The sequence below is a fragment of the Lycorma delicatula genome, chromosome 8 (genome assembly GCF_047948215.1).
Source record: "Lycorma delicatula isolate Av1 chromosome 8, ASM4794821v1, whole genome shotgun sequence".
In the NCBI taxonomy this organism is placed as follows: domain Eukaryota; kingdom Metazoa; phylum Arthropoda; class Insecta; order Hemiptera; family Fulgoridae; genus Lycorma; species Lycorma delicatula.
Window position 1 is genome coordinate 92,753,227 of NC_134462.1, and position 27,786 is coordinate 92,781,012.

The following is a 27,786-nucleotide window of genomic DNA, read 5'->3' on the forward strand; positions in this document are numbered from 1 at the left end:
ACAAAGGAAAACCAATAAGATCAATGCAAGATGGCCGCTGTCAAACACAACGACCAATCACAAAGAGCGCGTATGGTTGTTGCCAATGTAAACAAAATCAGAACTGATAAAGTAACAAATTTATTTGAATTATATTTAACAGCTAAAACATCTGTATTTTATTTTTTAAAAAAAACACCAAAACAAAAAGAAAAGCAACCAAGAAGGACAACCGCAGTTGGTGATGATATGAATGATTTATAGCGTATGAAAATGCCATGCCTGACCGGGATTCCAACTCGGAACCACCGGATTAAAGTCCTAGACGTTACCACTCGCGCCACGGAGGCCGGCAAACATATTCGTTTGGAGCCGAATAAAAACACGATTTACCAATATGGCGTTGTGTGAAACCAATTTTATACGGACTATAATTACTTTTAATAAGCGAAAACCTTTGCAATGATTGAAAAAAGGGTTTCAATCATTGCAAAGCCTCTTAAACCTCTTCAAAAATTATTCCTTTTGAACTAAGCCACATGTTGATATCATTGTTTTTCTATAACACGGCTGGAATTCTTTTCGTTTAATGATAAGAAGCGCTGTCGAAGACAATAACCGAATTCTCTTCCAAAGGACATAATACACCGCTAAACTATTTCTAAATAATTCAAATTTGTGTAATTTTGTTACGAATCGCGTTTTTATCAAAATCTCATCTTTTTCTCAATTGACCTGCGGGGTTTTGTTTTCTTTGGAGACCGTAATTCATTAGTAGATTCATACTCGAGAATCACGTTGTACACTGAAGTAGCACAACTTCTACTTACGTTAGCAGTTTATTAACATCTGAAATCACGCCGTTTGATTATACTGTAATTTGTAAGCATTAGTCTGCTTTTGTAAGCATTTAAAATGATGTGTTTTTTCGCAGCCCACAAATCTTTATATATAAAAATGTTAAGTTCGTTTGTGTACGCTTCAAAAACTCAAAATGTTCTGCACCGATTGAGCTAAAATTTTAGCACGATATATAACCCGCATCAAAGATTGTTTTTATCTATTTTTCGCATCAGTCACATACCCGCGACCGCGAGAAATCAATTTTTTTAACGGTCATCTGTGTACTAGTGACCACGCCATCTGCCGGAAGCGAGGGGAACACTCGCCATACTAGCTAAAGACAACCCCAGTCACACGTGAAACAATACCTGTTCCCAATTACATTGTTTATTAACAAAAAAAAAACGTATCCACTTGCATCTGATTCAGATTATTATACAATCTGATTTAAATATTCACTTTAATCGAAGTACTTTTGTGTAATCGTGTCGTGATTGAGCTGCGCCTTTCACCAAGCTCTGAATTTATTAGAAAACGACCAACAGTGGGATATATGTATTAATGACGCGTGCAACACTGCACATCCAAACCAAATTCGCGCATTATTCGCAATTATATTGACCGCTAGCTTCCCTTCATCTCCCACAGAGTTATGGGATAGATATCGATCGCATATCGCTGAGGATATTTTGCATAGAGTACGCCTAGAAAATACCAATATGACCATGGAATTTACAGAAGGCATCATTGATAAATATTAAAGACAAGTGCTTAGCTATTGCAAATAAAGTTCTTAGTCAATTGGGAATGCCAGCACCCACCCGAGCTGCGATTGCTTCATTTGATGTGGATTTACGCCGTGAACAGAGTTACAACATTGGTGATCTTCAGTCATATGTCCAATCAAACATTCCCAAATTAACGCGTTAACGCAAACAGAAAGGCATTTATGATCGCATAATGCAAATGATAAATGACGGAGTTGCGGGACCTTCTTCTTGGATGCGCCAGGAGGAACTGGGAAAACATTCCTCATTAGATTGATTTTAGCAACGGTTCGATCAAAAAATAACAATTATCCTGTTGCGGAATATTAATCAGCCAAAACTCTGCAACGGCACGCGACTTGCAGTTAAGAAATTGATGAATAACGTAGTGGAAACAACGATTTTAACGGGGCCATTCAAAGGTGAAGATGTCCTCATTCCTCGAATACCCATGATACCGACCGATACACCATTTCAATTTAAAAGATTGCAATTCCCAATTCGATTGGCATTTGCAATCACAATCAATAAAGCTCAAGTTCAATGTTTAGAATTGTGTGGTTTAGATTTAGATGCGGATTGTTTCTCACATGGGCAACTGTATGTTGCGTGTTCCCGAGTCGGCAAACCAGATAGCTTTTATATCTACGCAGACAGTGGAAAAACAAAAAATATTGTATATCCACAAATATTGCAAAATTAAACTTCTATGAAACGTATGCTTTGTTTTGTTTCTCATTCCTCATCCATGCAACCACAATGTGCCACAGCGAAGCGTGGCGGGTAGAGCTAGTATTTTCATAATGCCTAAATCGGCGAGGTCATGGATAGGAAGAACACTTCTAGAGCTACTAGAATTTATGGTCGTAGACGAGAATGAATCTACGCCGACAGTTCACAAAGATATGAAGATCAATGTGTATATTCGGCTGAAAATCGAGTACACCATCTTCTAAGAAATAAGTTAGGTCTCAAATCGGTTTTGACTATCGTTCTGACATTTTTTATCTGATTTTGAAATTAGAAACACGATTAAATTTTGTAACCATTGCGATGCCAAAATTGGAACGATAAAAATTCTGGACTATGTTGTGGAGGAAAACGTGGTTGTTGAAAGACTTCAATATCCGCCTGATTTCATTTAAAATTTTATTTTGGGAGTACAAATCTTTTATTTAAATATCTCTTAGATAATTCTAGACAATACAGTACCGCATTTCAAATGCCATCATTTGAAACAAAAGAGATAAGAGAAGGGAAGTTGTGAATAGTGATAACTCTGAGACCGTAGTTCACACATTTACTAAAAAGGTAATTTTAACATTTTAAGTTCTATACAAATATAGCTCAGGCGAAGCCACGACGGAGGATGCTAGTTTCTGTTTTATCTATCTATAGAGGCGTGCAGAGGTCTGCCTTAGGTACGCCTTCCACAGTTAGGCCCTCCGGACGGCGTCTCAGAATGGGAGTATTATGAGTCCAAGGTTGGTTACCTCTTGTGTAAAAATATGTTTTTTGAATAATGAAAATTGGTCTAACAAAAGTTAAATTAGAAATTTAACTCTAGAAATTGATACTAACGAATCGGGATTTTCTAATAGTGAAAGGAACATTCTGGTGCCTACATTTTGGTTATAGTTCATTATTTTATGAAAAAAAAAACATAATTAAAAAATATATTAATATATATCGATAGATGTGAGATATATCGATTTATAATAATGTAACTAGTATACTCCTGACCACCACGAGACATGTACTAACGAATCGGCATTTTCCGCTAGTAATCGGTATATTCCGGTGCTAAGCTAAGGTTGACGGGCACACACAGACCTATACACACACAAATGCCCTTTAATAGAGTTAGGTATTATACTAAGAATTCTTTTCACATCATTTAACTGGTTTGATGCAGGATTTCATTTCTTTCTAATCTACGCTAATCTTTTTTATTACAAAAATATACGTAAAGCAAAAATATTGAAATCAGTTTTCTGTATTCTAATTGCTGAATTTTTTAAATTAATTTTTATCCTTTATTTATAAACTAGTTTTTTCTTAATTTTGAATGTTTTATTAATGTAAAATCTAAAACTCTTTTCTTTTTTTTTTCTTGATACTAACCAAAACTTTAATCCTCAGTAATTATTTTTGAAATGATAGAAGGTTAATAATTGTACGCGTATAAAAATAAAACTTTTTTAATGTTTCTCTTTGATACATTTCTCTGAATTTTTTTTGCACAAATTATAATCTCAAAATAGAATGTTTCTATCACCCTCAGCTTAACAGAAATGATTATTTAAAGACCTATAAATCATATTATAGCTAATGTTATGGAAGTTCATACATACATCTTCATTAAAACTTCTTAGAAGATGTTATTTTGATGTAGCCTCAGCTACGTCTCGAATGAAACTTCAACAGTAATCAACCAGCACGTTAACACTCCATTAGTCTTAGTAACAGTTTTCCAACATAGAAATAGCTTGGTGAAAATATTCACCGTGTTCATCAGTTATTATCCGGAGATTTGGAAGTAATAAATCCAGATATAAATGCAAGAAATGGGCTTTTAGTGACGTTTTACATCCCATAGCTCTGAATGAATACATCAGTTTATCTACAATATCTTGATAATTTTGCGATTTATGGATACTCAAAAAATTCTCGTATCTTTAAACACCGTCCAAACAATTAGTTCTACATCGGTCAACACAGATTTCAACATTTTATTTCTGACCGGTTCCCTTATTTGTCGACCAAAAAAAATCCCTTCTTTAATGTTTGTTTCACTTACTTTTGGGAATTTCTGTTTATGTACAAGAATCCTTGACTGTCCTTCTTCATAGCTTTTTCAATTATTTTAATTAATCCCAGTTTGACATGAAGGGGCGGTAAAAATATTTTTTTCACGAATAATGATAACGATTTTCTTCACCAGGAGTTAAGTTCTCATATTTCTTCCAATATTTTATTACCTAATGCTGATCCCTAACTCGGCTGTCCCATTCACAAATAAAACAACAGTGTTTTGTATACCTTAACTGTATGCCTAACAGAAGGAGTACTATTTTAAATCTCTACACACGTTCAAATTATACTTTTTATAATTTACTTTTTCAATAACGGTTTTCATGACTATACGTTTTGTTCATATTAATTCCATAAAAAATTGTTATAAAAGGATATTTATTACTACTGCGAAGCAGAACGGCTTTTAAGCTTGAAAGAATCAATTAAAATTGATTCTTCATGCCGGCCTCCGTGGGGCGTGTGGTAGCGTGTCGGCCTTTCATCCGGAGGTCTCGGGTTCGAATCCCGGTCATGGCATTTTTCATACGCAAAAAAATTACATTTCATATTCCTATTCGCAAGCTTCGAGTTTCTGTAGTGAATTTCATCAAGAAAAAAAAAGTGCGTCTCTCCTAAGGTTCATGAATTTGCCCAAATTGTAACATAATATATGTACAGTAAACCAAATAATTTTCTTTAGCAATATTAAGAAAAATCTTTCGATGGCCCGAGATTTTTGTATTTTTTAAAAGTACATTCCAACTTCGCAAACTTGACTGGACTGTAATTCTAAATCTTAATTACGGTTGTCTTCTTCCATAATTCCCACTTCCTCACCACTTTTTTCATAAACCTTTGAAACCGGAATGGATTTACTGAGAGGTATAGGCCTAATTGGAGATGATAGTGAATGATAAAGTACAGTGTGTTTAGACAAAATCCAGAAACATTACTTAAATAGAAATAACAATTGGTGAAGATGATTTTTTGGTTCACCCCAAACCATAGGGGCACCAAATGGCAATTTCACCAAAAGGCATTTCGTTTGCCTTTAAACCGTTCTCTTAAATTATTGTTTCACGGTTAACAACCGATTAATAAAGTTAAAAATATATACTGAGCACACAAATATAAAGTAATCATATAAAATTAAAAAAACTTAAGTTATAATCATTCATCATACAATATAAAACATTTTCAAAATTTAAATTTTGCAACTACTCGAACACGTAGGTGAGGAAAACTTCTGACTTCAGATTCGTTTTTAGCATTAAGAAACAGATTGGTTTCATGTACCGCATGTTAAGAAACAAAATTGTGTTTATCAGTGTTAATCATCGTCCAGTTGCAAACACATTGCAAATACTACTATGATTTTTTTCATTTTATTATTAACGTAGAAGGCGTTGTTCTTATATATAAAGGTACTAATAATTAAATTTTAATATTTAACTGGAACAAATTATGAATTGTATCTGCAATTTAGATTAAAAGGCGAAGCGGGGAGTCAAACCTTTCAATCGAGACAAGCTAACTCAATTTAGCTTGACGGCGTATAAATTATAGAATTATCATTAAAAATACGAAAAATAATATTTTTTTGCAAAATTTAAACCAGGGTGAAATAAATTATGATGGGTGGGGTATGACTTGAAAATAAGCAAAGACAGGCTGCTCAGAAAGGTGTGGCAGACCAAGACAGATGGAAGAAGTCAGGGTAGTCTCAAAATATGATAGGAGGATGAGATCAGGGACGGTTTTGTGAGACGGGGAGGAGATTGGAGTCGAGTGAGGCAGATGGCTGGAAACCGGAAAGCATGGAAATCTGTCGTAACCTCGACAACTAGCGGTAGAAGAGGATATTTATAAAAGAAAAGAATTAGAAGTGAAATAAATTAATAAAAAAGAATTTGAAATATTTAAAAAAATATTTCTTTATGTTTACTTTTATTTTCTCCATTCTAAATCACTTCTGCGCAGTTCTGCGAAGAAGAATGCCTTTCCGTTATTTGAAAATACTTAATATAAAGTTAAATATTTTCTAACTTGTCCGCTCAAATTTTTTCGACGTTAAATTGAGCGTTACTCAAGATTGACTCAACTAGTCATGTAAAGTTTTACTTGCACAACTTTAGATACACTACTACAACAAATCTAAATTTCAATGGATTTGATCTAGTAGTTTTGGAGATTTTTGAACCACAAAATTTTATATGCAACCCTACACGTAAATATTTAAATATATATATATATATATATATATATATATATATAAAAGGAAAGCGCAATTTAAGGGAATGGTATTTTCCTACTCCTCATACCTCAAAACGTATTGAAAATTCATTTTCATCTCCCATTCACACCATGCAGCCAAAAGTAATACCTTACGTTTTATCGAAAAGTTGGTAAATTTTGAATATTAAAAGTAAAATAACATGAAATCTAAAGTTTTTGTTAGAATTTTCAATACTTTTTTTTCTATGGTCCTACCAAAGAAAATTCTACATTCCTTTTGTATTCCATGTAGCATAACCTGCCCCTTATTTCACGTGATAAATACAACTATTATTTACAAATAATTATTCCTGAACAATGTAATATACTTTTAAATTCTATTATCAAGACGAAAATCGTATCTAAATGTAATGAAAATATATATTATTGTTTTTCTTAAAAGTGATTTGGTAATATAACAAATAAAATATACATTAACAATGTATTAATCTAATCTAATTTTTTTGTGGTTTTGTATGTGTATTTGCTGTATATTGTTTAGTATAAAAAAATTGGCATTTCCTTAATTTTACATTATTATTAATATTTCAGTTAACAAGTAACAGTTTCGTAATTTGTTTTTATTTTTTCTACTTGTTTGGAATTACATCAATAAATGACCGAAATATTGATATATATAGTAGTGCGCGCGCGTACATTATTATGTATACGGAAAAACAATAAAAAACAAAGAATATAGGTAATGTTTCTAATAAATGAATGTTAAAAAAAACGAGGTCAAATATATTTAATAACACTACAGTTTGTTTACATGAACAAGCTTTCATATAATGAATGTTAACTTTTACCTACCAGCACATCACTCCTTCTTTAATAATAAAAAATAAATAAAACACCCCCAACTCGGTTTTTCCTTTTAAGTACCTAAGTTTAAAGCAAAAAAAAAAAGTTAACGAGAATAATGGAGAAAGGGATACAATGTAGTATAAACATTTTTTTAAGTAAATATTTGTTTTGTAAGTGTTCAGGAAAAATATAAAACAACTGATTGTACAGTGTTTGTATTTTTTTTAATTTTTTATGTCCTTGACCAATAAAACAAAATCCTAGACCTTCATTCTTAAAACATTGAAAAAACATAACATAGGGATGGATGACATTCAAAATAACAGACACAAAAATTTTTATTCTCCTTGTAAAATATTCTGTTAAGAAGCAAATATATTATATTTTCCCCCCAACCTTTTTCTAGGATTACATGGAGGAATAGCCATAGTCAAAGGAACAGTAAATCGTGTGAAAATGTCATGCTTGGCTTGTATTCAAACACAAAAACATCTAAATGAAATACATAAAACTTACAACTCCGTTTCGAAGATCGAAGTAAATGATATTCTAACCAAGATTAATTAATGAGAAAATACGAGTATTTAACAAGAAAAAAAGTTACATTTATATAATCATAACAATATAATATATTATATAATAGAATTTAATTACTCATTAAATAATTAATTAAAAACAAGATTAATTAATGGGAAAATGTTTAATTAAATAAAAGATACAGGTTTACATATTATTTTAAAATAAATAATTATAATTGTATTATGTAATGTAATATGATAATTAATTATTTTCTCAATAACAAATCTTATAATTATAAATCTTATTTCTCAATAATAATAATAAATAACGAAAGTAAATTTAAACACAAAAAAAGAATTTAAACAAGAGAAAAATATTAAAAAGCACGACTGCCAAAAAAAAAAAAAAAAAACATTGCTGACAAACATAGCTCTTTAATATAAATTAAGAAGCGTGCGGGTGACAATTTTTTATATAGTATAATTTTTTCAAATTTATTTAAATATATTTAAATACATATATATATATATATATATATATATATATATATATATATAGCTTATGATACTCCCGGTAAAGTAAAGATGCCAACATGGGGTTATAATCTAAATCTGTTCGGCTGTTGAGCTGTTACAGCGAAACAAACACACATATGTACATACACCCTAAATACATTAAATACATTACCCCCCTTTTTGGGCAGTCATGTAAAAATATATTTTTAACAAAAAAAAAAAATCTGATACTATCACATAACTTCCTTCTACGCCTATTAAATTACATATACACATATTTTGCTTCACTTTATATAAACTTGTTACATTTGAAAGTGAGATACGATCCTCCAATTGTTTAATAAAATGGACAGTTACACAATTGCATTGTGGTAGACATAACATTTTTTTGTGGTGTCCGTTTCAGTATTTTATTTTAATACATATATTAGTTTTCTTTCATTACCCTGAAGTAGTTATGTGGGGCAATTGAGAACGTGTAAGATTCGAGACCCTGCACACATCGGTTCGAATCCGACTTCATATACATTTTTTTTTTTTAATTTAAATATATTGATTTCTTAATATTTATTAACCTCTGTAAAAATTTTTGAATTAAAATGAAAAGTACATAAAATTTTATTTCACTAATTTTTTTTTAGATTTTTTCATATTTTTTTTATTGTTGTTATTCAATTATTAATCATTGTAATTTTTTTTTATAATCAGAGATTAATAACTATTAATAAATCAATATATTTAAATTAAAAGGAAAAGGATGAAATAAATATATGTATATGACCCATCGAACCGATGGGTCTTTTGCTTGTACGATCCAAATATTTCATTAATTAAAATTTCATTTAGCTGTAACTCTGAAACCAATGAAAATAAGTACCACTAATGATATATCGTTGAAAAGCTCTCAATGAGGACTTATTACTGCAGTTAAGAAGAAGTCCAAAATCCAATTTTTTTTTTTGAGCTGTTTTGGACACTTCTGGTTCAGTCGTTTGCAAACAAAAAGGGAGGTGTACAACTAGATGTTACAACAGTCCTAAATTCTAAATTTCAACATCCTATGACTAATCGTTTTTGAGTTATGCGAGATACATACGTTCGTACAGACGTCACGTCGAAACTAATAAAAATAGATTCAGGGATGGTCAAAATGGATATTTCCGTTGAAATCTGAAAACCGTAATTTTTCTCGATCTTTATTTTGTACAAGGAACTAAAACGAAAAGATATAAGATATAAGCTGCGCTCTCTCTCTCTCTACATATATATAAGTAACGGTGACAGGGATCATCCTTGTCGGACTCCCTGTTTTATTACGGCTTCTTTCTTATTTTCTTCAATTATTACTGTTGCAGTTTGGTTCCTGTTAATATTAGCAATTTTGCTTGAACCCTAATTTTTTTTAAATGCTGAACATTTTATTCCAGTGTACGTTATCAAATTTCTTTTCTAAGTTTATAAAAATGATGTATTTCGGTTTGCTTTTCTTTAACCTTCCCTCTACTATGTGAGCGCTAAAATTGCTTCCCTTGTCCCTATCAGTTTGTATAATCTATCTACCGCTTCTTCACCTGCACTGCGCAGTAATTCTGCAGGTATCCCATCTATCCCAGAAGTCTTTCTGCCATTCAAATCTTTTATACGCATTAATAATAGTTTTTAAGTTGGCATACTAGTCCAGGTCTGTCTGCCGCTAATATAACTATTATAAGCTCACTATTTCAATGAAAACCACTAAAAAAATATTTTTAGTGACCTTTTTAAAGAATGATTTTATAAAAAGGTAATAAAATAATTAATATAAATAATGATAAATTAAAAAAGCAAACAGAGTACAATATATAAATGCAATAATAGATAATACACACTTGTTTTTGGTGCTCCGTTGTCCAAATTATTGGGGACAGCTTCTGAAAGTGGCATCTCATTCCAACATATTTTGGGGTCGCCCCATCCCCCACATTCTGTAAAATAAAATAACATTCTTTAAAATTAATAATATTAGAAACAAAAAACATATAATATAAATTATAATTAAACTAACATTAAATTAAAAATAAGCTTGAATAATTAATTAAAATTTATAATATTATTAAAATTAAAACAAAAATAGAATCTACAAGGAAAGTAATACCAATAAATCATGGTTTCATAAACCTCAGATTAAATTTTTATAGGTAGTAAATCACAGTTTTGAATAGTACCGTTACACTAAATTATGTATTCTATAAATCTGTAATCAGGCAATCGTAACGCGATCTGATGGCAAATTTAAACCTTAATTCAATTTTATTATTACCTACTTATAAAGAATGAAGTATATTAAACGGTTACTGAAATAAAATAATAATGAGAACGCTCACGAACCATTTACAGAAAAAAAAATTTATAACTGGATGCATATTTCAATTTATAAATAATTATCATTGTATTAAGGAATTATTAAAAATAGACGAAAGAAATAAAAAAATATATACAAAAAATCCCTTTCGGCACGCCGGAAGACGGAGGTACATTTCACCGGTGCTAAGTAGGGGATAAAAAAGATTTCCACCTTAAAATTAAGAAAAACTTCAAATTTACTCAATACGAAAATGGTTGCATGTGAAAAAAATTTTCACATGTTTAGCATACGACAACTTCCCCCGATCTTTTTACAATTCTAGCAAAAGTTTGATCATCTCTTGCCGTAAGGGTTGGTCATATCAAAAATTGTTTCAGACAAAGATTTTAGGCAATATTTAGAGAACTAACGACCACTTTAAACCGATTCGATACTGTGATTATTAAGAGAGGTATGATGGTTTTGTCTTCAAACCCCCACTTTTCCACCACCTGGGCCGATGGTTGGTGATAACAAAAGCTTTACTTACATAAGTTTTAGACCCTTATACAAAGAATTATAGGAAATTTAAACGAATTCGATGTTTTACTTAATAAGAAAGTTATAGCGATATTTCGTTTTTTCGAAAAAGCCCTACCATTTCCATTCCCATGTTCCGATTTTGGCCGTTAACAAACTCGACCAAGATTTTCAAAACAGTTATTTTTAAGGAACAATTTAAAAGTGATTGGCGGAAAATTACGGCAGTTATCGTGTTCACAAGAAAGTGAAGTATATATATGTAATATAAACTTTTGAGGTAACGGTAGTTTTGGTGTCTGGGGAATGTGAAACGCGAAGATATGTTGAAATTTTCCGGAAGTCGAATCATGGTACCCATTACAATACAACATTAGACATTAGATTGTCAAAAAATATAATGAAATAAACTATTATGTAATTTGGAGGGTTTTACAACCCCTTAAAACTGGATAATTCATTCGGTTTGAAAAATAGACATTTTACATAAAAATAAATCAATAATTAGTTTTTAATTATTAAAGATCTTTTACTGATTTTGAGTCCATTTAAAACCATGACCTCGTTTATATTAAAAATAGGACCTTTAATTATTAAATATCACGTCATTATTTTCAAGTCATTTAAACATAAAGTGATGCGTTGATAGTAAAGTGTAAGCTGTCATAATATTTGTATTGTATTATAATATAATATTAAATTTAATTTTAGTTTTCATATTTTAAGCGAGTACACGTGTATTATTCGTGTTTCGTTATAAATTTTGGTTTTATAAGCTTTCACCTTTTCTTTTTCCTGTTTAGCCTCCGGTAACTACCGTTTAGATAATACTTCAGAGGATGAATGAGGATGATATGTATGAGTGTGAATGAAGTGTAGTCTTGCACATTCTCAGTTCGGCCATACCTGAGAGGTGTGGTTAATTGAAACCCAACCACCAAAGAACACCGGTATCCACGATCTAGTATTCAAGTCCGTGTAAAAATAGCTGGCTTTACTAGGACTTGAACGCTGGAACTCTCGACTTCCAAATCAGCTGATTTGGGAAGACGCGTTCACCACTAGACCAACCCGGTGGGTTTGGTTTTATAAGCTAGGGATGTTTTATATCACGTAGTATTAAATGAAGTGCTTTATCTCTTTAATTTTTTAAGAGATAATTTAATTTTTAAATAGTAAATGTAATAATATTGGTCGTTTATATTATGTAGACATTAGAATATAAACAACAAAAATATATAAATGTAACCTTTTACTTCAGGGTTATCTTTTTTTCTGTTTAGCCTCCTGAACTACTTTAAGGTATTACTTAACAGAATGAATCAGGATGTTATATATAAATGTAAATGAAGTGTTGTCTTGTACAAACTCAGGTCAACCATTCCTGAGATGTGTGTGCTTAACTGCATCCTAAACACCAAAGAAAACTGGTATCCACTATCTAGTATTCAAATCCGTAAAACAGTTATTTCTGCCTCTGCTAGGATTTGAACCTTAGAACTCTCGACTTCGAAATCAGCTGATTTGCGATGACGAGTTAACCACTACACCAACCCGGTGGGTTTACCAATTAAGCCCGCTACTCTTCAAGATCTGCGAAATCGAATTGTTACAGCAGTTAATTCAATAACCAGGAACCAGTTACCAATAAAAATAATTAATTGTTATTTATGAATCTCGATTTTTACATCCTTGTACGAGGTAAAGCAAGTATTGTGATGGAAAAATTTTGGTTTCAGATTTCATCACCTTTTTTATTTTTTTAAATGTTTTTTATTTTCTTGTACGAAGTAAAGGAAGTATTGTGAGGGCGAAAAATTTCGGTATTCAGATTTCAACGGAAATTTCCATTTGACCATCCCTGAATCCATTTTGACTATTTTCGGGGTGACGTCTGTACGTATGTATGTATCTCGCATAACTCAAAAACGATTAGCCGTAGGATGTTGAAATTGTGGATTTAGGGCTGTTGTAACATCTCATAGTGCTCCTCCCCTTTTGAATGCAATCTACTTGACCAAAAGTGTCCAACAAAGCCCAAAATCCAAAACGTTTGGATTTTGGAGTTTTTCTTACCTGCAGTAATAAGCCCTCATTGAGAGCTTTTCAACAATATATCTTCTTTTTTTTACGGGCGCCTTAGCAGTGTCGGACTTGTTAACAGGTTCCGCAGGATGTTATAAAGTGCTTATGTTCTACCATGTGAACCTCCACCTCTGGCAACCCTCCCCCCTGGAACAACTGGTAGAGCATTACTTTGGGGGGGGGGGGGTAAAGTCCCCACACACACAATTGTTCACGACAAGGAAACATCAAAATAATATCATCACGCGCATCAGAAAAGAATATCAAAAACAGTTCCAGCCAAGCAAATCACTCCCACAGGCATGTGAGACCTCCTCAAACACACACACGGGTACACATCCCGCCAACGCACAGACACAGACATCGCAAGAACTCAAATGGAAAGAAACACCAAGCACGAAAGGCACTCTCGAAAGAGACGCCCATCAACCACATGCACTCGCCGCGCGCACACACTCACATGCGCCTAGCAGCAAAATATGCACTCAACTCACATACTAACCAAATTTCAATCTGAGCTCATTTCACCGGAGGAACTGAAATCCCGGCGAAATATTTTGCTAGCCGTAAGTCGATAATAAAGCGATTTCGAATTTATGTTTTTTATGAATCATTTTCCTTATTTCAAACCCTAGAATAGTTCCCAAATTATTTTTCGTTCCTCCAAAATGATTCTGAAAAATTCAAAAACCAAAAACATTTGGATTTTGGACTTTTTCTTAACTGCAATAATAAGCCTTCATTGAGAGCTTTTCAACTTATATAATAAGTGGTGCTTATTTTCATTGGTTCCAGAGTTATAGTTAAATGAAAATGTAATTATTGAGATATATGGATCTTATAAGGGAAAGGCACATCGGACATCTTCTCGCTTTTTTTACTTTTTTTAAGTTTAAATATTTTAATTTATTAATAATTATTAACCTCTGATTGTATAAAGTTTTACGATAAATAATAACTCAATAATAACAATAAAAAAAATTATGAAAAAATATCAGGACTTATTAATGAAATAAAATTTTATGTACTTTTCGTTTTAAAAAATATGTTAATATAATATAATATTTTAATTATATGTTAATATAATTTTATAGGCGTACGAGTCATATGGTGTACACATCACATTTTTAAAACTAAAGATACAAACAAATCAAAACCGAAATTTTTAAGTTTAATATGTTTCCTTTAAAGGATAATAGTAACAAATTAAAAAAAAGAATATAGTGAACTTTTTTTTTATAAAAATTAATTTTTAAAAGGAAATCCGATATTGTCATATAAAAAAAAGCTTTACTTAAAATTAAATCTAATAAATTTACTTTAGAAATCAGAACTTAGAATAATAGTCATTTATTAAAAGATAAAGTCTATAAACTAAAGAAACTAAAGATTGAAACCTTTAGAATTAATAAAAAGGTTTAAAACCCTTTAGATTTAAAGGTCAAAACCTCAGATTCAATAAATCTAGAAACGCATAAATATAAACAGCATAAATAAACATAAACAATACTAGATTTTTTTTTTATCTCCCATAAACAAAACAGCTGTCAGTGATCACAAAAATTAGATAATTTGTTATTGTGACAAAACTCATACAAAGGTCAAGTCCATTATAGAGGGAGGCAGTTTAGTATAGAAGTAACTACTGTTGTTGTTAGGTTCAGTCCACTTATTATTCAATTCTCGATAGTGTTTTGTTTCGATTGTTGTTTCATTCACATTAACAATTCCAAGTTATCGACCGACCGGACGGAATGACCGACCTCGCAAGTGACCCACTCGCTCATTCACTCACTAACAATGCATAATATTTGAGTAATGAGTAATAATAAAAAGGTTTGGGTTTAGGAATTAACATCAGAATCTTTATTATTACTATAATTATTGTTATTATTACTTCTAACATGACAATCCTTAATCCGTAAATATTTACGAATAAGATAACCTTTGACAAAATATTTATTTATTTTTTTTTTGTTTTAAATATAGTATGAGATACAACATAGGCCAAAAAATATTTTATAATCCTGTTTTTTGTGTATTTTCCTTTTATATCAATCCTGACAGACATACAAAAACGCTCTGATTTTATCAAGATAAAGGTTGTTTTTATCACAGTCTGATTTCAATTATTGGAGGTATTTATTTTTTAATTATTTTCATTATATTTTGGAAATATAAGTTTAAATTAAATTAATTAAAAAATTAAACAGAAAAGCTAATTTTTTTAAATTTATTTTACTTATATTATTTATAAAGAATTTTCTTTTAAAATTCAATATGCATAATTAAGATAATAACAAAATTTTATGGCATATCATCATGAACCTTTAACTACATATTGTTAACTATACAGTTTACTGATATTTATTCAGCTAACGCCTCTTTTTAATACGTTAATTCCTAAAGACCCGGAGTCTTGTTTCGTAGAACGCTATTAATTTTTTAAATTCGAATGTTTAATAATACTTTAAATCTTACGTTTAGGTGGGTGGCAATAATGTGACGGCTAGGGCGTAGTCAATTAACGTCCACCCCTATGTTATATCCTGGTAAATTAATGTTAATTTAACATTAAATAAAACTCAAGGAAAATATCCATTCGTGAATACTGAGGTGTGTATGTTGGCAATGTTTCCATGAAGTAATTTAAAGCCGGAGTGGGTGGTTCTAAATTTTAGTTTAAAATTAAAAAATTGAATTATCATCAATTAATCATTGAAATATTTCATTTCAAGCCGAAAAGAAGTCGTGACAAAATTCAAAAAATTCCTGAACTGGATAAGGATGGATCAATATGAACGATTAATGGCACAATAACATTTATTAAATTATGAAATTAAACAAACACAATAGCTAAAAAATATATATATGTACATGCAAATGAATTGTTAAGAAGATTATTTATAAAATACTCTGCCCAGATCATTTCGCTTTTGAACCTGAAATATTTGAAAATAATGTATTTTCCTTCAACCAGTCTACGCTTAAAATGGTCCTACGTTTGATCAGATCTTGTGATTAATTGATTTCGGCGCCTTGGACGATGAATCGGCAACTGAAGCCCAGTAATTCTCTTACGGCAATGTTGGACGGGTCTGAACTCTCAGTATGTTATGATCCCATTTTCGCACCCGATAATATTTTATTTCCATTAAAGTAGCATTATTGAGTGAAATGAAGTGAAGATGCGTGTGAAACTTAGGCGGCCATGATGAATTTAATTTGCAGCTAAAATATTTATAAATAAGCTACCACTTCATATTGTTCAAGCTCTCTCCAATCAAAGTACTTTTGAAACAAATTTGTCCTCACAATCTTCCTACAAGCATTTTCCTTTAAAGAAACATGTACCTTTAAAAAATGTCGAACAGACATGAAAATATTAAGAATACACGATTCCTCTATACAAGTACATGTGTTTGTACATTCGTGACAGATTTTTATAGAATGTGAAAACTACTTTTTGTTTGAAAATTGACTACATTATATAAAATGTTAGCTTTTAATACAATAGTTTATAAGACAAAGCGGATGTCACTTGATCTGGAACCTCATCCTAGAGAAATAAATTTTATTAAAAATAGAGTTAATGGTTTTTACTTGAAGACCATTGACAACATACTGGAAAAAAATCTACAAGAAATTTCAAAAATGTGCCAAAACTATTTTCAGAACAATAGAAAAGAGAACTCAAAAAACCGTGGATAAAAACTGCACACTGCCCTCTGCGTAGCAGGAAGATAAAAGATATTTAAAAAAATCACAAGTTTAACGTTACCGTGGCTACGCTTAAGAAAGCGAACTCTATTTTCGGAAACGCTAAAGATAAACTAAACCCTTGAAAAGAGCAAACATTTATAAACTGATCTGTGAAGATAATAATTGTAATTTAGGATATTAAGGCAAATATTAAAAGAGATTGAAAGCATAATAAAAGAACATTTGGCTCATTATAAACATAGAAAACCAAAGAACTCGGCTCAAGCCCAGAATTACCTGGAACCCGGTTACAAAAAAAATATTAACTGGAAACACCAGTTAAAAAAATGTGCATAATAGAGACAGTATATATATATATATATATAGAGAGAGAGAGAGAGTGAGTTTCCAAGCGAAGAAATAGAGAAACTTTCAGGACATGTTCTATTGGTGAAAATGAAAAAAACTTCATGTAACCATAGGTCTGGAAACCTTTGTTTCGAGTGCTTTGTTTTCGAGTGACGGTTAACGAAAGATTTCGCCCGGATTTCAGCTCTTCTAATAAAAAAAAGCCCTGCTGTAATTTTTGGAAAGAATAATACGATCTTCTGTCTATTTTCGTCTGTTTTGCTACAATAATAAACCGATTTTTAAAAGTTTTTATTGACTGTATTTAGATTAATTTTCTCAGAATTAAATTCTCTACAAGTTTTGTTGTAAATCTTACTCATTTATTAGTCATCTAACAAAGCTATTGTACTATAAACCTAAAAAAATTGTTTTTTTGACACCGAATTTTGTGTTCTACGTCGGATACGTTAAAAGATACTTAAGTTACAATATTGGAACCGGTTTTATCCTATTTCCTAGCACAAATTACTTAAGAAACCATCAATTTTACTCCTTAATTTTTGAACCCAAAAATTACAATAAGGCTTCTTTTTATTAAAAGAGCTAAACTCCGGACAAAATCTTACATAAAATCATAACTCTATAACAAAGCGTTTCCAGACCTATGATTATATTGAACCTTTTTTCATTATTTTCACTAGTAGAACATGTTTGTGAGAATAGAAATAATAATAATAATAATAGATAAAACTTAAAGCCGTTAAATTTATAAAAACTATAAGTGTATTGTAATATCTTTATAGAAACAGTTTGTTAGTACAGCCCTTAACTTAAGGACTGAAGGGTTAAAAAATTCAGGAAGCCGGGTAGAAGCGCGGAACCGTGTAGCGCCAGGAAGGAAGCCTTTTTTTGAGGGCGTCTGGGCTCAGTCACACGTAATAGTGTCTGGTCTGAGCGTTCTGATGACGCAAAAAGGACCCTTGTGGTATGAGGGAAGGGCGCGCTAGATAGGGGGGTATGCGTGGGGTGCATACCCGGACCCCAAGTAGATTAGGAACGGGAAGGGTAACCCTCCTGAGGATTTGAATACTAGATCGTGAATACCGGTGTTCTTTGGCGGTTTCAATTAACCACACATCTCAGGAACGGTCAAACTGAGACTTTACAAGACTATACTTCATTTACAATCATACATATCATCTTCATTCATCCTCTGAAATAATACCTGAACGGTAATTCCCGGAGGTTAAACAGAAAAAGAAAAAAGAAGAAAAAGCCCTCCTGTGGAGAGGTACCTCGGCCGTCCGGAAGAGGAGGTCGGGATACTCTCATGATTCAGGGGGACCCCGATGGGAGGTCCAGATGGGACTGGAGACAAAGTTGGCAATCTACGCCGCGACACACGGGTGCGATCAAGGCAACGTCTTCTAGGCGGTTACCAGTCGCTCCTTGTTATGTTTAAAAAATGGTAAAAAAAGGCCTAAACTTCGAGTGATCTAAGAATGTGGGTTTCCAAACAGTCGGCCTCCATCTTAAAAATATTAGTTGTAACTGGTTACCCGTACTTGGTAGGGAAAAAATGTATTTTGCCCGGCTGTAATCGTTACCCGACAAACACTACTAGGAAGTGACCGTGTTTCGTTTCTCTCTTTTTTTTATTGTATGTGCGTCGCACATGTAAAAACAGATGTCTTGATTGTGCCGCTGCGCCATGCACCGTCCCACCTTAAAATATTGAAATTCAAAAAAACACGAAAATGGTCTTAAGATAATATTTACCTGAAGAGTATTTGCAAGCTCCAATTTAGAGAATATCTCTTTTAGTATAGTCGGAAATTTTTAATTATTGTTAAAGCGAGTTAAAATAATATGACTTTATTAAATTGTTCTGCTGTAAATAAAGTCACCGTCCCCTTATTGCCTATGAGTTGTTCTAAAAATACTACGTAAGAAAACAAAGGCTGTTTATCTGAAAATATTAAAATTTCGACGGAAAATATTTTTTTTTGGGCTCGCTTATTCATTTGGAAAAATTCGAAGTCACATTTTTCTGTACTGTATCTTAAGAATAGCAAGCATTAATTATAAGAATTATTAACTTCATTAAATAAATAAAAAGGAAAATAAATAAAGGAAAAGTATTGTAATCGATCCAGTTTGGGCGCTTTTCACCAGATCTTCAGGTTTTGACACCTAAGGAACCCAAAAAACCGGATAGAAATTTTCCGGATATTCGTATGTACGTGTGTGTGTTCGGCGTTGGCCTCTAAATCAACTTACATCTCCTAAACCACTGGACCGATTTTGTCCTACCTTGTCACATTACTTCTATATGTCATTAAATTTTCAACTTAAAAGGTCAACCTGGGGTGAGGTTGTACAGCAAGGTCACCCTCAGTATCTCGAGATTTCGCCTAATTAAGGTCTTATTTTTCTTAGGCATATTTGTTAACAATTAAAACATAATATTTTTTTTTTAATCTTTTGCAAAATCGTACTTCCACAAGAAAAAATGCTCTAAATAAACTACTGGCTAAGTGGGTATAGTCTGTCATTAGTACCACCCTCTCACCACGAGGAGCGCTAGTGTAGCACTGACGTACAGCTGCTGTAGTCGCCGGGTATGTTGTAACGCCACAGGTGAGTGTAAGAAATAAATAAATGAATAATGTTTAAAGTATAAAGAAGTATTTAAAGTGGCCGCTAGTACCCCCGTACCCACGCGAATGAAATACGGTATGCGCGCGCGTTTTAGTTACAACCATTGAGTTAAATAAACGAAAAATAATATATTTAAATAAAATTATAAATATTTTAACTTAAGTTGTTTGTGTATGTGCGTGTAAGCCGTGAATAAAAAAAAGCGGCGTGACGGGAAAATCCTACAACTGTGTTGTCAGCTTTTTTTTATTTTTTACAAAGTTTACTAAAATAGTTTTTTATATTTTACTTTCTTTTTATCAGATTTATAAAGTGACAAATAAATTACGTATCTTTAAATATTTACAAGGCAATGGAAAATCTCAACGGCATCCTGGCATTTTCCGCTGACCTTCTGTGCTTCACTTAAGAATAAGAGTACTTTATTACTAGCCTGACTATTATTATTATTTGAATTCATCAATACTCATGAACCTAATTTTAGATGAAGTTAATCTTATTTTAACGGTATGAATTTAACTGGACTAAAAAAAAAAATACGTAGAAATAATATTTTAAAACAAAATATTTTAGAATTGATAACTCCACGAGTAATTTAAATTCTGAGCAAGAATAACAAACAGGTTAGGTTTAAACTGAGATATTCCAAACTATTGCAGTATAAAGATAATAATGATTACATAATTGAGCTAATTTTACATTTACAGTTCTATAGAGATAATAAATCTTATAATTATTATATTCTGGTTGGAAGTCACGTAGTATCACATTTTATTATTATTATGGCTGTTAAATATTTTATAATTTTATATTAGTACTGTTTCAGTTCATTATACCACCTTTCTTTTTTCTTTATTTAGATTAATTATGGCAATAATATTGCATCACAATCCTAAATAAGATCAGTATTTATTTTATAAATCAAAATAAGAAAGTTCAGATGTCACTATAATTTAATTGTTCATTGTTTAATGAGCCATTTATATTATGTGAAATAGAAGTGTTCATTAACAGTAATAATTAAATATTAAAATAAAAAATAAATTAAAAAAAACAACAGCAAAGTTATTTTTTCTAATCTATGTATGCTCTATTATATTGAGTTAATCAATTAAAATAAATTCTGTTTCAGAATATTCTTTTACACAATATTAAAAAGACCATATTTTTACTTTCCCGTCATCGTAATTTTAGAGCTATGCTACAAGAAGGAAAGTATAGTAATCAGTCAAAAACTGAGGTATATATTTTTTTAATTTCTCGATGTTTCATGACCAAGAGACCCAAACAAATTAAAAAAGTGAGGAGTAATGTTCTTACATACGTATGTGTTGGCATGTTTGACGCTTAATAACTTTTGACTGGGTTAACCGATTTTAATGAAATTTGGGATAAGGATTCGTGGATATATATGGGACAATTTGTTGGTAAAATTTTGAGGTCAATATCTCCAGGGTTGGGCAGATTGTTACTTTGGGGTCAATTTTTTTCAAACATAATCTCACTTTATATTAATTTCAGTAAATGCGTATATGATTATGTTACCGTAAAAAAAAAGTTGCCCCAAATTCTTCCTCTTTCCCAAAATTCGAAAAAAACCATGTCTTTATTTATATTTTTAACCGATTTTTTAAAAAAAAATGTTTTAAAAAGCTAGTAGTATACTAGAAGTGGCCAAAATATACTTTGGGGGCAATATTACGGGTAAGAAAACAGAAAAAAGTAAAAAAAATTTTTTTTTAAACTTTTACATGTATCATTATTATTTTTCCAATAAATAAAAATAAATAACCAATGCCAGTAAAGTATAACACTTTGTTGTAAGCATTTTATGAAATAACGATTTTTAAGTTTTAGTTGCTCAACGTATAACTGTTTAGAAAGTAAAAAATCTCGTTTCGTTAGTTTAAAAAAAAACCGTAATTTTATATAAATTTAACTGTTAAAAATAATAAAATTAAAGTCGTACGTAGTAAGTCTTTTGAAAAAAAAAATAAAACTGATTTTTAAAATGTGGTACTAAAAACTAAAAATAAACTTTTTAAATTCTTTAAATTTAGAATTATTTAAATTAACGCCAAATTAAGAATGAAGAGTTACCCAGAAGTTACTGTTAATACAAGGCCAACTTCATAAAATCGAAATTTAAAGAATTGAAAAAAAACATTAATAGTACAATTCCTGTTTTTAAATAGGTGATGCTTTTTTTAAGTTTATTTAATTTAATATTTTTCAGGTTTATTTTTATTTAAAATAAGGAGAGACCTACAAAAACGACTTTCTATCTAAAAAAAACAATCTTTTTGCAAAAAACTAGGCTCTAAAAAAATATAGAAACGGAATATAGCAAAATATAATGAAAATAAGTCTCTTTTGAGTATACAGAATTCTCCCTAGAATTTAAAGGGTATGTACGAGTATATATTTAATTTTTTTTATTAAAAAAGTGAAAAGAATGCAGTAAATCGATTTGAAAGAACCTTAGCTCAAGTTAAGATTCTCCGGAATTATTCTTATTTTTTCCTAATGTGTACGTTGCAATCTGTTCAACCAGTAAACAACCCCCTCCATGGCCCAATGAGATAATATGTATGATATGTAAATGAATCTTGTACAAATTAAGGCGGACCAATCCTGAGACATGTGGTTAATTGAACCTCACCAACAAAGTATATACCATTATTTACCGCCTAATATTCAAATCCATATAAAAGCAACTAACTTTACTAGGATTTGAAATTCAGAACCTTCGGCTTTAAAAATAAACTTCGGAATGCCAGAGAATTCTATTCTATTCTCCAGAATTCTGGGAATATTTGTTATTTTTTCCCTTAAGATTTCCAACTTATTTCTCTGAGTTTCACGTTAACATACTTTGAACAACACAATGACAAGAGATATTTAAATATTAAACATATAATAATCTAATAATGACGTCAAAAAAATGAAGCCTAACAGCAACTTTCCTTTCCATAAATCTATTATTAAACAAACTTAATAATAAGCATGTTTCCTTTACTACAAGCTTCCTTTCATACAGTTAAAAGGATTCAACAAATGTCGGGGACAAATCGTAACTAACATCTTTGGATATATTGACTAGTGAGGAATTAAAATTGGTGGAATATTTTGGTTCAATTTTCAAGGATGAAGTTGAAATTTTTGTAATAAATAAAAAGGACAGCGTCATAATTCAAAACATATTCGGATAGATTAATGGCAATACGCCAAGTAAATGACCCCGCGCACGTTCTTTTTTTTAATTTTATTCTGTCTAACCATTATCACAAAACTGTTAATATCTAAGATTATATCTACGTAAATTACTTACATGAATTTATATATTTAATTCTGACGGAGCTCATTACATAAAATAAAGGATTACAAATTAATTGTTTTAATAGAACTTTTCCTATCTCAACTTGGATATCGTGTCGATTTTTTTAACTTAGTCAGTGCGTGTTAAAAAAATAATATATAAACAAATAATTTGCAGAATAGATGTATTGTTATCTATCATTATTTTTCAAAATATATTTAGCATTTATTTTCATATCTTGCTTTTCTGTTAGCAAAGCTATTATCATTATTAGATATGAGATGAATTTTTCTTTTGTTCCTCATTTTTTAGCTTGTACTTAATAATTTTTTTAACCTAAAATCTATTATTTCATGTATATCTTTTTATTGAAAAAATTTTAATTTTACTTTTTACTTATCCGAAAATATTTAATTTTAATTTTATACGACGAACGAAATTTTAAAGTGATTGTATTACGGAATAGTTTAAATCGTTGTCAATCTTATTTTCTTAATCGGGTAGCATTAAAATGCTGATATGAATGAATTATATTTAAATATGTTGATCGATTTCAAGATATGTCTTTTGCATAAATTTTTAGATGTATACATTATCTACAATAAAACAAATAAGCTTTAAAAATACTTTCTACAGGCTCTCTTTTTTCTGTTTAGCCTCCGGGACTACTGTAAGGTATTACCTCAGAGGATGATATGTATGAATGTAATTGAAGTGTACTCTTGTATCGTCTCAGGTCGACCATCCGCACATCCATTAACCGCACATCCAGAGATGTGCGGTTAATTAAAACCCAATTACCAGAGAAAGCCGGTATCCATTTATATTTAATATTAATAAATATAAAATCATGATATTAATATTCAAAATTTCAGGCTAAAATAAATTTTAAAACAATTTATAAATACCAACGGTTCAAAAACGTTATTTTTTTAATTATTATTATCAGTTGTAAAACGTAGCAGTATTAAATGTATGTAAGTGTAAATAATTGCGCAATTTGAATTGTAATATGACTTAATGATTTCAAAGATCATATCCTGCAGATATATTTAAGTTACTAGTTGATATTATTTTTTTAATATAGTAGTTATAAAATTTATAATTTCTGTTTAAGTATGGTTTAAATAAGCTTTATTAAATTGCTAGAAAAACTAGATAAAATTTCATTTTTGAGTAAATTAAAAAAAGTTTGAAATATATAAAAAATCGAATGTGGACATCACATGACTTTCTTGTACACCTATTACATTACATATACACATTTTTTTTTTTTTTTTTTAATGAAAAGTACATAAAATGTAATTTCATTAATAACTTCTGATATTTTTTCATGGTTTTTTTTAATATTTTTATTGTTATTGAATTATTATTTATCGTAAAAAATGTTTTACACTGGTGTTATTAATTATATTAAATCAGTTTATTTAAAGAAAAAGTTAAAAATAAAAGGAATACAGGGTATTTATCTTTGGTAATTTTTGATGATTTTTCCTTACCTAATAATCATCGTCAGTGCAGGTACTGTTGCAATTCTGTGGGCCTTGCAAAATGCTTTCTTACATTTTCCACACAAACTGTAAAGTACGTATTATCGCTATGACTACAAAAATAACATTGTTTTGCAACCAGTTGGGGCTGTACTTCTTCTGAGGTTGCGTCTTCGCATGTGAACATACTAACACACGTAGATTCTTTGGAATATTCTTTGCTTGTTAACTGCCGTTGGATCTGGTTCATTCCGAGTTCAATCAAGAAAGGTCGTCGATCAATAGTTTTTTCTTCATCTACAGCGTTTTCAAATTGGTGTTTCAGCCAATGATGTTCTATAAAATAATACCAAAAGTTGTTCTGTCATGAAACTCTTTCACTAAATTTATGGCTTTACTTATGAAACAATCTTTATAATATGTGTATAATAAAACTACTACCACAACTAAAGGACACAGCAAGTCATACCAACAGCTGAATTCATACTGAAGCAAATTTCATCACGTTGAATTACTCATCACTTGACTCACTGACATGTCTATACATGTCTGGCTTGACATGAAATGACGTCATTCGATTGTTATGTATCAAATACAAATCCAGAGCATGCATCACAATATAAATCAGACGTAAATAAGCAAACAAACAGACGTACTAACTTATTCGTATTCTTTGTTCCACAAATGATGGAACAAATAGATTTGAGGGTTTTTTCTCGATGAGCCGGAGGAATACCATTCACGTACTGAGTATCGGGCTCGTTAACAGGTTCCGCAAGATATTATTAAGAATGCGTATGTGTGCCTGCACCCTTCCGACTAAACTTCCTCTCTCACCGATCCTTCCTCCTGGGGTTAGATCTGCATTAAGCATTACACTGCCCCGGGAGGTAGCTTTGAGGAGGATCCGAGTTCCCGGCAATCATCACCGTTGCCCATCCACGCAAGCGCGGACGAACGACAGCTCAGCAGGAGGCTGTCCTCACCCCCTCCCCACACAGGACCGGTCCTTTTTTCACCTTATCTCCAGTGGAGGTATTTTTCCAGCTTTAGGGATCAGGGATTCCCGAGTCTCCTCACTACCACCCGTCCGTGTAACACGAACAGACGACAGCTCCATCCGCGGAGCTAAATTACTGGTATACCGAGTTCCTGACGGGCCATGGAGGGTTCCGAGAATACCTCCACACGAGAAGGAAAGTCGAGGATTATGAATGCACATACTGTGGAGAGACAGACACCCCTGGGTATCTTATCTTCGAATGCCGCAGATGGGAAACAGCGAGGCGTGAATGTGAGGAAGTGGTGGGTACACTTAAATCCTGACAACGTTATACAATGTTACACGGAGAACGTGAATACGACATCGCGGGATTCATTACTACACGATTCAGGAGAAGGAAAGGAAAACGTGAACGTGGGGGATAAATTTGAGAGGATGTAACCTAAGAACGTTATGTGATGGGTTGGTTCGGATAACATATTCAGATTCAGCATATAAAATACCGTATAAAACACCTACTTCCTTTTCAGTTCCAAATTTTATGTTGTCCAGTGAATCGGCCTGGTTTCAAATATAAAAGTTAAACAAATGACAGTTAAATGAAGGAACAATATATTCGTAGCAGATAGCTCATGTGCTACTTAAAATTTACATAATATTTTTATTACTTATTTTATTATCTACATATTTAATTTACACACAAAATATGAAATTTTTATTTTATGTAATATTTTATATCACGTAAAAAATGTGATAAAAATTTTATTTTTATCTACGTACAATTTGTGTAATTTTTCATTTCTGTAAATATAAAAATTTAAAATTGAAACCAAATAAAAGACTTATTTATTTTTATATAACATAACATAGGTAGAACCCGTGTTGACCTTTAGTTTGGATAAACAGCAAGCATTGTCGAATAATATACTCGTATTTTTATCAATTTAAAAAAAATCTATGTCGTATCATAGTTTTTTTATTATTATTTTTTTAACGTTACAAAAATACTTGAAAAACCTAATTTCAAAAAAAAATGCACAAATAAATTATTATACTATTCATTTTAACTTAGTAATCTAAAAGTTAACAATTTTTTAATTTGAAATCTAAAACTTTTTCGAGAATTCCATTTTTAAATCTTCATAATTATCATAAATGAAATACGAATATAAATTCGTATATATGAAATATGGTTTCATAACAAGAATATAGATCAACCGGTCTCGGGTTGAATTCCAGACAAAGATTTGATACTTTTTCAACTATAACTTTATTTTCCTCGTAAAATATGTAGAGATTCCAGATCGTAAAAATAAATAAATATCAGACAAATTAGTGAAAAAATTTAATTTGATGATTAGAAACACGAAAAAAATTTTCGTGGAAAGCTACAATTGGGTTAGTGCTGAAAAAACGAAATTATACTGTAAGGCAAAATTAATACATAATACATGACTGCTTGCGATCAGTTGAATTAATATTCAATTACAAATTACATTTTCTAGATCGAAGCTGATTTAAAAAATAGAATTGTATGTAAAAAAGGATAAGATTTTTTTTTTTTCAATTATAAACTTAAAAATGTTTCTATTAACATAGAATTATTAAAATAATTATTTCCTGAAGCTATTTAGGAGAAAAAGGTTTTATAATACAGTTTTATTTATTTTTTTAATAAACTGAGAATAATTACGGAGTTTAAGGGTAAAATATTTAAAGGTACATTTATACACAAACTTCCTGTCTTTATAATTTCAACTCTCCAAATATCACACCCAAAGAATATATTATATAATATTGTAACAAGACCGG

The 27,786-nt window shown here is 30.9% G+C and overlaps 1 protein-coding gene across 2 annotated transcripts in view; it reads right to left on the reverse strand.

Moving 5' to 3' along the window:
- Positions 1–27,786, reverse strand: part of LOC142328885 (serine/threonine-protein kinase NIM1-like) — a 197,269-nt gene that overhangs the window by 83,153 nt on the left and 86,330 nt on the right. For both annotated transcript variants that reach the window (XM_075373018.1, XM_075373016.1), the window contains exon 2: positions 10,369–10,464. In XM_075373018.1, coding sequence (XP_075229133.1) covers positions 10,369–10,423 — 55 coding nt within the window. In that variant the 5' untranslated portion in view covers positions 10,424–10,464. The remainder of the gene's footprint in view (positions 1–10,368; positions 10,465–27,786) is intronic.